We start from the raw sequence: 13,391 nt of genomic DNA on the forward strand, positions 1-13,391 counted from the left end.
GCATGCGCAGTGTGTACACGTGGCATTTCCTCCGGTGCGCAGAATTTTCCAGCGTACTGGAAACAAGATCTGCGATTTTATCTGCAATCACTGACATATCAAAGCGTCTGCTCGTTCAGTTGGATGTAGCTGAACAGACAAGCGTTGTGCCAAAAAGGGATCGCTTTTCATTAACTAACTGTCCTCATGTTTGCCAGGTCTCTGTCCTACATTATAACCTTTATACATTATAATTTTTAACTGGTTGTAATAACTTTAAAGGATAATTCAGCTGCAAGAAACGTTTCACAAAGTTTTACAAGACATTGCTATATGCCAACAAAACAAAAAAACAAAAAATATACGACACGCAAAATAATACGCCTAAAAAGATGTCAATGGAAGATCCAGGGAATCCCCTGATTGCATGTACAATTTCGTAGCGTCGTAACTGTAGTTCAAAATCTGTCACGTTAATCTGCATAATTAAAAATGCGTATTATAATAATTTATAGTTATAGTAAGGTGAAGCTATTTTTATACAATTTAATCAGAAATAAATACATAACTCAGATAAATTAACATAAGCAATGCTCTGGAGTCTTGACTTAATATTTCAACTTTATCATCATGTAGCAATTGTCATTTTTGCACTACTGTGTTTATATATTCCTTTCTATATGTGTATATTTTGTGTTAAATGTATTTTTATTACTACTATTTCCTCCCTGTTCTTCTTTCTATAATTTATTTTTTTAAATATTATTCTCTTTCCATATTTCTGGGGTGACACCAACAGCCGAAACCAAATTCCTTGTATGTTGTGTACCATTAAATCTGATTAAGATTCTGATCTGCATATAAACTAGGTCAATACAGCTTGACCAAGAAGTGCTCTACCAGTTTTTGGCAGACGATCACTTTTTTTTTTAGCCCGAGACTTGTTGAATGAATAAATTGAATTAGATTGGAAACGATCCCAGTAATTGTCCCCTATTAAAACGGATAAATAAATGCGAAACAATTACGATAAGAATGTAGTACACTGTGACTGCTTGGGAGCAATTGTTTTCGTGGTTGGGTTGTTTTGTTTGATTTGTAACCGACTCACACCGTACATTGATAAAATATTTAATCACGAAATACCCACTGAAACATGTTTATGGGAACTTTAAGATAAGAAGAAGTGCAGACCATTGGTTTATTTCACGTCTCCCGCCGGAAGGATGATGGTGGAGCATAAACGGGAAGCGGCTGGTCAGAGTTTGGGGAGTTGTTGGACAGCCATTGCAGTGTCGTGGCTCAGTAACAAAACACGAAAGAGGAGAGGAAGACCTGGCATCTCACAGGCTCTCTTTTTTTTTGACCGAGAGACCAATTTACATGACTATTAGAGCGAACGCACTCGGTCAATTAATCTACACCTAAAAAGCGGGTAAGTTTTTGGATACAATTTCTCACTATTAATCAGAAAATGTGAACGTTCGGCTTTTCGGCTAGTAAATTATCCCGGCTGCTAACGCTGCTACGTTAGCATTGCTAGCACCAAGTTGCCGTATTATCGCCGTGCCTCTAACTGGATGTAAACTTCACTTGAGCCGCGTTAATATTCTTTTTTTAACCATCCACCTTAGTTATCGGTGGCGACACTCTCGCAGTATCACGAGAATGTAGTGTCTTTAGTACATCGACAAGCTGCTTTTGTGGCTAGCTGCTGATTAGCTAACGTTGCTTTCGATGCAACGTCGCCTAATAGAGAAAATGACACGTAGCTAGTGGCTTCCTGCTAGCCTGTCTGTTAGCCGGCCTCACCCTGCCTTTTCAAATTACACATAACTAGTGTGTTCAAGCTTGATATGTTTTGTTAATACCCTGACATTTGGGCCTTTTTCTACTTTATTTTCAAACACGTAAACTGACGTAGACCGATCATCCATGTTACATTAGCCGTTAAGGTAAAGGTTAGCTACCTCGCCGCTACGTTGACAGCCGAGTCGAACCGCATTTAGTGTAATTTAACTATAAATGTTCACAGATTTCTAGCTACATCTATGAACTCGTGACATCTTAAAATGGAGGTGATTTCTTAGAGGTCATGTCCCCCTAAAGGAGTAAATGTGTCCTCTTTTTAGTGATCATTTGAATTTTGTAAACATATTGCTCAAATGTTACTGTTGTAGTTTTACGTATAAGTATTTTCAAGTCTTGATTGTTATTTGACTATAAGGTGAAAGTGACAATTGGTATTAAAAGCCTAAGAAGTTTCTAGGACGTTCGATAATGTCAAAAATGTGTGGCTTAATGATTTTTCATTAAATACACTCTAACCTAGTTATTTAGGAAGTGTTGACTTGAAATAACTATCAGTAGCTCATTTTATAGACATGATTAACAAGAACTGCCCAAAAATTCCACACTAAATGGATATTCAGATAGTTCATATTACCTCAGAAAATGTGTCTTAGTATTCAATTTAAATTAGTAACTAGACAACTTCCTCAAATACCACTGTTGTTAGTACTACATAAGAAAGCATTTTGAAATCTTCTTTAACTATCATAGTGTAAAGAAAGTTAATACTTGTTGTTTAAACACTGTGGAAGTAGCTCACAAGTCAGATAATGTTAGCAATACTGGCAAAAGTGTCAAAATGTGTAGCTCGGGAAGTTTTTATTAAATACACCCCTGATCACTCTTTAAATACGGTGTGCATAAAGTGTTAACTTGAAATAATTGTCATTAATTCACTTGCAGAACTGCCTGAAATCCAACAAAAGTAGACAATGATGGAGATTATACCTCCTGAAAGTACACAATGTGTGTGCTTGCTATCTTATTTTATAGTTAAACAAATTTGTCAGATGGGTGACTTGTGTCGGTATTTCTTCTGTCTTCATTACCACCAGATTGTAAGGAAAAACTTACAATTTAAAGGTGTGTTTCAGATGCAGAACAAGTAGTTCAGGAGTTGGATACTGTCTGTAATCCGGGGGAACTGTCACAGTGTGTCCCTTGGTGACTTTTGTCTAATTACACCCTTATTCACTCATTTCAGAAACAGTTTTGAGTGTGTTAACTTGAAATCATTGTCTTTTACTCATTCACTAGACATAATATCAAACTACCACCTGGAATCTTACAGTGGATCAGAAATTATACAGTTCACGTCTCCCAAAAGGGCAAAGTGAAGTTAAACACATTTTTCAGTTATCACAAATGTAATTTTACAAAAGTATACTTCTTTGTGGGCAAACTGTCAAAGTGTGTAGCTTGATGAGTTTTGACTAAATTCATCATTAGTCACTTGTTAAAAAAACTGTGATTAAAGTGTTAACTTGAAATAACTGTCACTGACTCATTTGAAAGATTTAATTGATAGCAGATGCCTCAGTGCTGGTGAGTTTTAGCTCTCGGGGTGCCGCTAAGCAAATTCTTACTATGCATCTTAAATCACCTCTTTCTGGCAACGGGGATTTTTTTTGTCACACCTTGTATTGATGTGGCTTCATAGGAGTCTGTGTTGCCTAACGATCACTTTGCACACCCAGTAAACAACAGCAGCAGCAGCAGCAGCAGCAGATCCCTTAAAACAGGTTCAGGTTGCCATTTTCAGCCAAGCTTTTCATTTATCGCATGCCTTGTTTTTTTCCAGAACATTTTAAGCACACATCTATATAATGGTCTTATGTTTGCCTGTACTCGTTGTCAGTTCCTGTCAGAGTTCATGTTCACGACCGCATCACTCCACATGTGAGGCCATCAGTCTGTAACGCCAACCCACAGTGTCAGCGCAGGCGTGGGAGCATATCGGTCTGGAGCGTAACGGCAGCTGACGTGTAGCTCAGCTGTGTTTTCTGTATTTGCATGGTCTTGACCTTTGTCTACCTTATACTTTAGCCCTGGAGTTGTTTGCGTGTTACCTAAGTGTGACTAGAGGTCGGCATCAGCTTGCCTTGTTCAGGTACCTTTGTATCCATCATAGAAAAAAAGCCTAGGACATTGAACGAATTAGAAATACATGTCATGTAATGTAGAAAATGCATACATCCTATGAGGGAAAAGCTTCTTTATGGCTTACTGGCTGAGAAAGTTTGTTTTTTCTGCCCTCCTTTCTTCGAGTTTCATGACCATAACAGTGACGAATTTGATCACGTCAAATACAAGGAGGGTAAAGAAACTTGTATGAACTAGAATTACAAATGAACAAAAGAGGAGCTTTTCTTCCGCAGAAGCAGCAAGCTGTTGCACATTGTCAGTCAGGAAGCTGTTTTTTAACAAGCCGTGTCTCAGATTTATTTTGTTTTGATTGAAATGCAATATGGCTAGCTTATCTTCAAAGGCAAAGACTGGGCTTCATTTCTGAAGCCTGTACAGATGGGTTGTGTTGAACAAAACACTCATGTTGCCTGTGGAGGAACTGTCAGATGGTATGTGTTCAGGTTGCAGAATCTCCTGTCCTGCTGTCCAAAGACTCCTACTGGAACAAGCTAATCGCTGGCTGTAGCAAACCACTCATTGTTTTTATCACCAGTTGCTAGTGTCTGATAGTTTTGGGGCAAGCTGCATTTTCATGTAGAAGAGTGCCATCACTTACTGAGGGGCACTGATTGTTTTGTATTGATCTTACTGTCTGTCTTGTGACATCTGATACTGTTATTTTTGTAGTTTGTCTCTTGGGGTTCCCAGGTGTTTTCTCTTGTAGGTTCTCTGCCTGTTAACTCAAGATATTAAGCCATAATATAGTCCAATAAAAAATGGTTTGAATTAAATATTGTAATGTCAAGAACTACCACTGTTGAAAATAGTTAATGTTCCTAAATAATCAGCTAAATAAATGACTGCAGTAGTCGCCTAGATTTGTCTTCATACTGTGTATCATCATTTTAGTTTAGGCTTTCCCTGCCATCTAGTGTCTTTCATAAAGATTCTCCAGGGATGTCATACCTTTTAAGTGCCGCTTTTGTGAAAACTATTTAAACCTCGGTATTTTGTTTATGCTGTGGATAAAAGAGAGAGTCTGTCCAAATGTGCTGCAAAGGTTCCTACTGGTGTGATGACACTTGTTTCTCTTAAACCTCAGTCAGAGCAGGGTGACTGTATGTCACTAATAACTTGCATACAAAAGTAATAAAACAATTTGTTGATAAGCATTTAGAGTAAAAGGCAGAATGCCAGATGACTTGCAGTATTTTTAAATTCCGCTGTATGATGTGAAGGGACATTAGAGCTAAATTAGGACCATTGCATCTTTTTTGTTTCTGCATCTGTGCACGTTCATGTCTTCTTACCTCTGTTTGTCCCATTTATTATTTTCAGGATTCAACAGATCCGGATATGTCATTCCTGTGGGATTGGGTTACTATCGGTTTCAATAGCGTACTACAGTTTTTAGGTGAGTACTGGTGGTGATAAGATGAACTATCTTACTGTAAACATTTCACTTTTGAAAGCTGAATAAACGTGCAAACACTTGTGACTGTTTTGGCATATTAGACAGTCAGTCAAAGTGGAATTATCCTGGTGTGAGCCACAAAGCTGCTAAAAATGTTAATTAAAATGGGGAACACGCTTGGTAATTTCAGAGAGGATTTAGTGTGAATGCAGTCTGAATAATGTCTTCAATGAGCACAAGACGAGGTTTAATTGTTACAACTATTGGTCTGTCCTGCAATTTTGTGTTCAAATATCGAGTGAACAGCAGAGCTTTGTGCCTTGAAATCCATTCCTGCTGTGACTGAAGTTGCTTGGAAGAAGCAGAGTTTCTCCTAAAGTGTGTGCTTACTTTGTGACCACAGACTTGAATCTAAAACAAATATCCTGACGGTAAAGCAAAACTCACTCCTTACTTGCTAATCCACACTGTAAGATGTCGGGTAATAAAACCTCTGAAGTAAAGATTACTCTGTAGCTCAACTTTTTATCAGGCTAAAGGCGTTAGTTCATTTTCTGACACCACAAGATAATTTTCACACTTTGTAGTTTGTGTTGTGGTAAGAAATGGTCGAATTACCTTCATGAGTGATCATTATTACTTTAAATTCTTCTGTGTAGCTTGAATGCATTTATAGCTCCTTCATAAAAGCTCTAACACACTGACTTATTGCTTTAATGCCCATTCAGGCTACACATTCTCCCGTTATGTCCCTGTTAAGTGGTTCAGCTAAAAGCATCCACCAAATTTTTTTGTGCTATGTAAACATGGAAAGCTAACACAGAAAATGTCGCTCCGATACACAACATGATTTTTCACTCAAGGTTTTTAAATTTGTCAGTGATGGAAGTGTCCATTTGAAATGTGGTGGGACACTCTTGTTATATGTATCAGCTGCTGTCCTCCCCAGAGTGCACTGTTCTAGTTTCTGTGTTCAAACTGCTTGTTTGAAGCAGGAGTTCCTGTTCTCCCTGTTAGACAGGTCGCATAGTGCTGTTGTGAGTAATGATGACGTCCAGTAGAGCTGACTCAGTCAGAAATTTTACAAACCCTCTAGGTATCCCTGTGCTGAGTCAGAGAGGTAAACACAAAGCATCAAGAAAATTGAGGAAGGAGTGACCTTAATTTGCCCCATTTATCTTGTATTCAGGTAGCTGATGTGCCCAGGTGAGAGACGCGACAATTGCCAGTTTCCATTTGTTCAGGTTAAAAAAAAACAAAAAACAGGACTTTTACTGTGAAAAGTTGTTTTGCTGAATTAACATGGCTGTGATTTCTCTGTAGAATAACAAATGAGATATTACTTATTTTTTCTAATGTCATAAAATGCAACAACGTAGCTTAATTTGGGCAAGGGTCTTTTCACTTTAATGTCATTTAAGGTTCACAGTGTGAACTAGATGAGGCCTCAGTAGAGGGCAGAACCACGCCCTCTGCTGGCGAAAACCCTGTCCTCCCTATACAACTGATGCAATATGTATCAATTTTGATCATCATTCGTATCTCCCTCCCTACTTGATCTGCTGACCTGTAACTCCACAACTGAGCAGGGGACCTTAGACTGATCTTCAGTGCCAAGTTTGATTATCCTGACTTCAGCGGTTGCAGAGATATCGGACCGGACATAGCCACATACATACATACATACTTACCCAGCCAGATACCGCACCAAATGCAATAACCCCGCCGACGTACCCGTCGGGCGTGGTTAACTAAAGAATATCAAGATCAGCAGGTGGCGCTCTGACACTTATTTGTGCATCGAAGAATTTATATGTGTGAATCCGGTACATTCCTGAGAACAAGTCTGATCTTGGCAGTTTATTTTAATGTGTTTTATGCTTTAACAATTTTATTTGTTCGTGTGTAATATGATTGAGCCTTTGAAAGAGATTTCTGGTGTCCAGGTTTGTGTTCTAAATTTGTTCTGGCTTCTTTTCAGGACTGTACAAGAAATCCGGCAAGTTAGTATTTCTTGGCCTGGACAATGCTGGCAAAACGACGCTACTGCACATGCTCAAAGATGACAGATTGGGACAGCATGTGCCAACTTTACACCCAAGTGAGTTGGTGCTACACTGTCACACACATGCATGTCCACACATGCTCACACAGTTATGTGTTAAAAGATTATCCATGCAAAGAAGCTCAGGCTGATGATTCAAACAGTTACAGTTCCCATTTTTAATGAACGCTGTTGATGTCCTCTCACGATAATGACATTTTAGTAGACAGTTGATCGTCATACTCATAGTTATGCTTAATGATTAAAGTTTTATATGATTGGAGGTTTTAGCACATTTGACTGCTGTCTTTTTGCTGCAAATTCTCCAAGTAATTGGGCACTCTTTTTTTTTTTTTCATTTTTCGTCAAGTATTCCCTCAGGCTGCTGAGATGTTGGACTTGGCAACAAATCAGTGCTGCTAATGTCAATAAATCTCATCAAAATGCAGTTGGTCAAATGTAGTTAGGTCCTGAGATAACCAGTTTGAGCCATTAAACTGTAGCACAAGAAGTGGTGCTAAGATGGAAAAAGGCATGGAAATAATTCAAATGTAACTTATCAGTTAGTTTTATCCAGTTTTCGTACAGGTGAGTGCAAATGAAGATGCTAAATGAGCGTGGTCATTTAATTTTGATCAGTAATTGCAACAGGCCTACTGTTAAGTGAATATGAGTACATTTTTAATATTTTCACTCCTATTTTATCAATAAATGGTCTAAAATAATGTATATCATTGACTTCTGAGCTACTTGACTTTTAAGATTTGTCCATTATCATTTTCCCTCCTCCAGCTTCAGAAGAGCTGACGATCGCTGGCATGACTTTCACCACCTTTGACCTTGGAGGCCACGCACAAGGTGTGTCTGCGTTCTCATAGTTTTGTGTTTTATTAATTGCTGTTTCCATGTGGCAGAGATACCAGGAGTTTGTGCAGCCGAGAAAGGAAGTGCTGCCTTGTTAATGTAAGGATGGTGTGTCTAAGACAAGTTGACCGATCAGACCGTAAATGTGCTTTTGTGTTCGTTCATACAGCCCGCAGAGTGTGGAAAAACTACCTCCCTGCCATTAATGGCATTGTCTTCCTTGTGGATTGTGCAGACCACCTCAGATTGGCCGAATCAAAAGCAGAACTTGATGTAAGTACTTTCTGGTCCCAAAATACGTAAATCTTTTGCTCAAATATTAGTTTATTTGTGTTAGTGGCACCAGAAAAAGTGAGATCTTTTGGCACAAATGCTCAAATTATGCAAAGATTAGTCAATTTTACAGGAGACAAGTGTATTCATTTCTGCAGCCACAATAGCTTATAAAATAACACACTCTTTAGTGGTGAAATGCAAATTTGCAAAGACTTTCCCTATTTTTTTTTTCCACTGTGGGTTTAGTAAAGGCTTATCTTATCTTCATGCTGTTTTTATAGTTTCACCTCCCGTCTGTCCTTTCATTATTAAAATATCTCGCCATGTGACTGCTATCTAGTAATTATATAGCGCCATCTCACAGCATAAGTCATCTTAGGGTGCTTTGTCATCACAAGTGTAAATCTGGAAAATTTAAGAGGTTATTTGTTTTAGTAGACATAAATTACAATACTCATAAAATCACTTACAGGACGCACTAAATAATCCACCGTCGGAGATTCACAATGAGTAGCATTATCGTATCAGAAAGTTCTTTTTTTTAAAATCTAAGTTTAATCTGCATAGTAACTCCTCATCATCCGTTCTAGGCATTAATGACAGACGAGACCATCGGAAACGTGCCTATCCTGATCCTGGGCAACAAGATCGACAGACCAGAAGCCATCAGTGAGGAGAAGCTGAGGGAAATTTTTGGATTGTACGGACAGACGACAGGCAAGGTGAGTGAATCCAACATTAGTCGGTCTGGCCAGTGTGTTCCCCTTTTTTATTTGGGCATCTTATAGTCTATAGAAACAGTCGCACGGGTAGAAGCAAGACGAGGAATTCTGGCACATGATCATTTTAGAATCAAAAATATTCTTGTGTATCTTTTAAACTGTTGCAAAGCAAGAACATGGCTGTGTATGTGTGTGTATACAGCTATAAGTAACTCTGTATTCTGTGTGGATAAAGTAGGCCTGCCCTCAGTTTGCTTTCATATTATGGTTGTGGACTTTTGGATTAATAGTCGGCTTATTTTTGCTACATGGAGACCAACAGAGCAAGCATTACAATGTTCAAAAGATAAGCACAGTGGATATTCTTCATGGCTTTGAAAGAAAGTATTTGACAGAGGAGGCTGATGATGCATTTTTTTATTAGGACCTTCACGTTCCATTAGGGCCTCTCAGGTTAACGTGAGGATTCATGTTTAGAAATCATCTTTTTTTTTTTTTGAGACGTGCCACAGCTGCATCCATCTCCCTTGTAGCCTTCAGCTCGTTTGGTGCCTTCTCATAACCCCGAAACACATTTAAGGAACTTAAGTTTTCCGTGCTTTAATCCTTGATATAAAACAAACATTGACCTGAGACAAAACGGAGAACAGGCTGCAGGAGGCTGAGTTCTCACTGTAGTTCACTAATAATAAAAAATTAGGAGTCCGCTTTTAAGCCTCGGAACAAGACAGCAGTGAAACCTCAAGTTTTAACTTGATATGTAAATGTTTTTATGGTGGCTTTTTTGTCTTTGCGTTTGACAAGATATGCCATAAAGGGTCGACTGACCGTGAGTGGAAATGAGGGCCATGTTGATGAAGGGAGCAGCCGATCATCCAGTTTCATCGTTAATATTCCACAAATGCATTAAGACTAGGGCCAAACGGCTCAGGGAAAATATCTAATCTGATTTTCAGTCCAACTTCTAAAGTCAAGCTTCTGTTAAATGGTAACTGTAATAGATTTAAAGGTGGTGGAGCATTACTGCATGAGATCCTATTAAAAGTATTTGTCAAACCAGTGACGCAACAGTTTAAACCTGAATCAGACCAGCTGCAAAATGTATGTGCTAAACTGCAGCCTTTTCAATTTTCCATCTCGATTTGACGTTCTCTGCGCATGTATCGTGCGTTCCTTGAGTGGAACCAACCAAAAAGAACTTGGTATTGTAAATAAAGCAATGATTGAGGATAATTTGCTGTTCCAAAAAAGTGACTTTCTTTCCTGCGTTTCTCTCAGGGCAACATTCCCATGAAGGAGCTGAACACGAGACCACTGGAGGTGTTCATGTGCAGCGTGTTGAAGAGGCAGGGCTACGGCGAGGGCTTCCGCTGGCTCTCCCAGTACATCGACTAAAGCAGCCGAGCCCTTCAACACACCGACATCACCACCACCACCATCAGTGGGGGGCGCTAAATCCAACCACTCGAGACGCCCACCGTCGCCACCGTCATACTCAGCCCCATGTTTGGTTAATCAAGTCTGACTCCACCATCAGAGAAACCAGTACAACTTGATCCCAATAGACTTTTATTGGTCGAACATTTGGTTCCGCACTTACAGCATTCATACATGTATGCGCGCACACACACACACGTTTGTTTCCATCTCTCTTGTTGTTTTTTTTTGTTTTGTTTTTTTAAAGAGAGAAACATAGCATTGGTTCCACAGCAAAGGGTGTTCAAATTCAAACGGATGAATCTTTTCTATATTGTGTCTGTCCTTCGCTGCCCTCTCTCCCTCCCTTCCGGCCATCTGTTGAGTGTGATGATAAATGCATTCTAACTGTAAATCTGTATATGATTTCATTGGTATATCAACAGTCCCCTCCACCTTCTCCCCCCTCTTCAGCTCATTTTGAGCAACGAGAGAGAGAGCAACATAGTTGTATACATTGCATTACACTTTTTTTAACAGTAAAGACATTCATTCAACGTTGTATTTAATCACCGTGTTTTGGTTTGTCCTGTTTTTTTTCTTTTCTTCTTTTTTTTTTTTTAAAATATTTTTCCATGATTTCAATTATGAAGAGATGTGGCCACGTACTCAGCCCTCACTATGCTATGGATGTGTGGCTGTTTCACCCATTTATTCAAATGGACCAGTGCATTTATCTTAGTGTATTCAGAAATTAGATCCAGTTCTTTAGGTTACTTGGAAGTTAAAATATTTTTGTTCTGGGCTTCTGTCGCGTGGGCACAGGAGCACTGAATGGATCCAAATAGTCAGCGGGCTCCCTTTTTTTAAAAGAGAAGCATGGGGTGGTAGTATAACTAATTGGAGGAGATTTTTAATAGGAAATAATACTGGCTGTAACTCTGGCAAGGTTTGATGAAATTGTGTAGATAGCACAATGGTCAGTTGATGCAAAGGAAACTATTTAAGTGAATAAAACCTTGCAATAAATGGCTTGATAATAACATGCAGTAAGAGGTGAAGGGAGGAACGAACAGACGGTCGTAACATCAAGTAGTCGTCAATATTAGAAGTCCATACGACAGATGTGTTTTCTAGCTCAGAAACCTTTTCACAGGGTGAATCTAGTGACCAAGTGAAAGACTCAGCCCCACAGTGGGAACAGAAAGGCCTAAGAAAGGGACCATATATATGAAATGTACATGATCATCGTACATGGATTTTGTATTTATAAGTGGTATCCTTTGATCTATGTGCATTACCAGAAACTATTATGCATGCCTTGTTTTAATTTTTAATGACCATTATTCCAGAGAGTACAACAGGAGGGACGAAGATGCCAAAATTTACAATGAAAGATGATTGTCATGCTTTTTTTTCCTCTTGTTTTATTTTTTTGTTTTGTTTTTTTTACAGGAAACAATGGAATTGCACATAATACACACTTTTTCTGTCCCTGTCCCTTCGTCTCTTTCATTCCCTCATGACTACGTGATGAGCTGTTCCAACAAGGGTGGGACTTGCTGTTGTTTGCATCATAAAATATGTAATAAATGTTTGCAATGAATAACAGGCTTTAACATTGATCCCCAATGCAGACTGATTTTTTTTTTTTGGTCAACTTTTCTTTAGCAGTGAAAGAACTATTAACTTTATTTACTGGAGTAAAAGTAGCAATCCAGAATGGAAATACTACAGTACAAGACCTGTATTGAAAGTAATTACACAGAGAAGTGCATTATTATGTGACGGATTCATGCAGATGCATCCATTTCATTGTTAACTTTGCTAGCTTCCTGTCTAGGGAGTCCTCCAGGGGCTCAAAAAATAGGTCTGTGCAGTCTTGAGATGATAAATGAGGCAGGAAGAAGAAAAAAAAACCTTTTCAGGTTGCAGACAATTAATTTGCTCTGATTTCTGTTATGAAATATTGGAGAGTTTGACCTCTTAGAGCTTCATATGAAATCATTTGAAAAGCACTTGTAAAGCTGAGCTTGCTTTCTAGTAGTCCTTCCTGTTAAAAAAACAAAAACAAAAGAGAGAAAGTGACTTTTGGAGAGAAGTGAGACAAAGGGCAAGACCAAGATGTAGCGTATAAGGGGTCACAAATCCAACAGGCTGGTGACTACTGGTGTTACTGCACTGGATCATAAGGTGTTTTATTAATGTAAAAGCTCAACTTGAAGTGGTAAATCTCCCTCCAAAATGTAGAAATACAAAGAACCATCCATCCGGTATTATTACGCTTCACCCCCCACAGGTCTGAAGGTTATTCACGGGTGATATGAACAAAAACTGCACAAACAAACAGAAAATGGGGTCTGTGGTCTAAAAGGTTTTCTAAAAGGGGACAGAGTAAAAACCACTATCCCCCACTAAATCTACCAAAAGTGGTGGAAAAAAACAAAAACTGAAACCCCTCAAAAGAAAAAAAGCATTCCCCAAAACAAAAAGAAAGAAGCACCGGTTCCGGGCATTAATGACACAAAGACCCTTAGGTTTCTGGAAAGAAGGCTGACTGATGGTGTCAAACCTTCAGGTTGAGCAGCTAGGAGATCCCTCCTTAAATCCCCACCCAGCTGATTGGCAACAACACACAGCCGAGCTCAATCACACAGGTGTAGCAGATTGAGCCTGATCTCAGAGTCAGCCTGTGAAC

At 38.9% G+C, this 13,391-nt stretch overlaps 1 protein-coding gene across 1 annotated transcript; it reads left to right on the forward strand.

The window, feature by feature from the left end:
• The first annotated feature begins 1,225 nt into the window (after positions 1-1,225).
• sar1b (secretion associated, Ras related GTPase 1B) lies at positions 1,226-12,318 on the forward strand. Its single transcript, XM_022214250.2, has 7 exons — positions 1,226-1,414; positions 5,296-5,371; positions 7,353-7,472; positions 8,208-8,273; positions 8,449-8,552; positions 9,146-9,277; positions 10,556-12,318. The coding sequence occupies exons 2-7, from the start codon at positions 5,314-5,316 to the stop codon at positions 10,670-10,672; spliced, it is 597 nt and encodes a 198-aa protein (XP_022069942.1). The 5' UTR covers positions 1,226-1,414; positions 5,296-5,313; the 3' UTR covers positions 10,673-12,318.
• Positions 12,319-13,391: the final 1,073 nt, after the last annotated feature.

The sequence above is a fragment of the Acanthochromis polyacanthus genome, chromosome 17 (genome assembly GCF_021347895.1).
Source record: "Acanthochromis polyacanthus isolate Apoly-LR-REF ecotype Palm Island chromosome 17, KAUST_Apoly_ChrSc, whole genome shotgun sequence".
Classification (NCBI taxonomy): domain Eukaryota; kingdom Metazoa; phylum Chordata; class Actinopteri; family Pomacentridae; genus Acanthochromis; species Acanthochromis polyacanthus.

Bases quoted from the DNA above. Each gene is read 5' to 3' on its own strand.
- sar1b (XM_022214250.2), top strand. From the start codon at position 5,314: ATGTCATTCCTGTGGGATTGGGTTACTATCGGTTTCAATAGCGTACTA. The intron at 8,274-8,448 runs GTGTGTCTGCGT...TCGTTCATACAG, and splicing joins CCTTGGAGGCCACGCACAAG to CCCGCAGAGTGTGGAAAAAC. The intron at 8,553-9,145 runs GTAAGTACTTTC...CATCCGTTCTAG, and splicing joins AATCAAAAGCAGAACTTGAT to GCATTAATGACAGACGAGAC.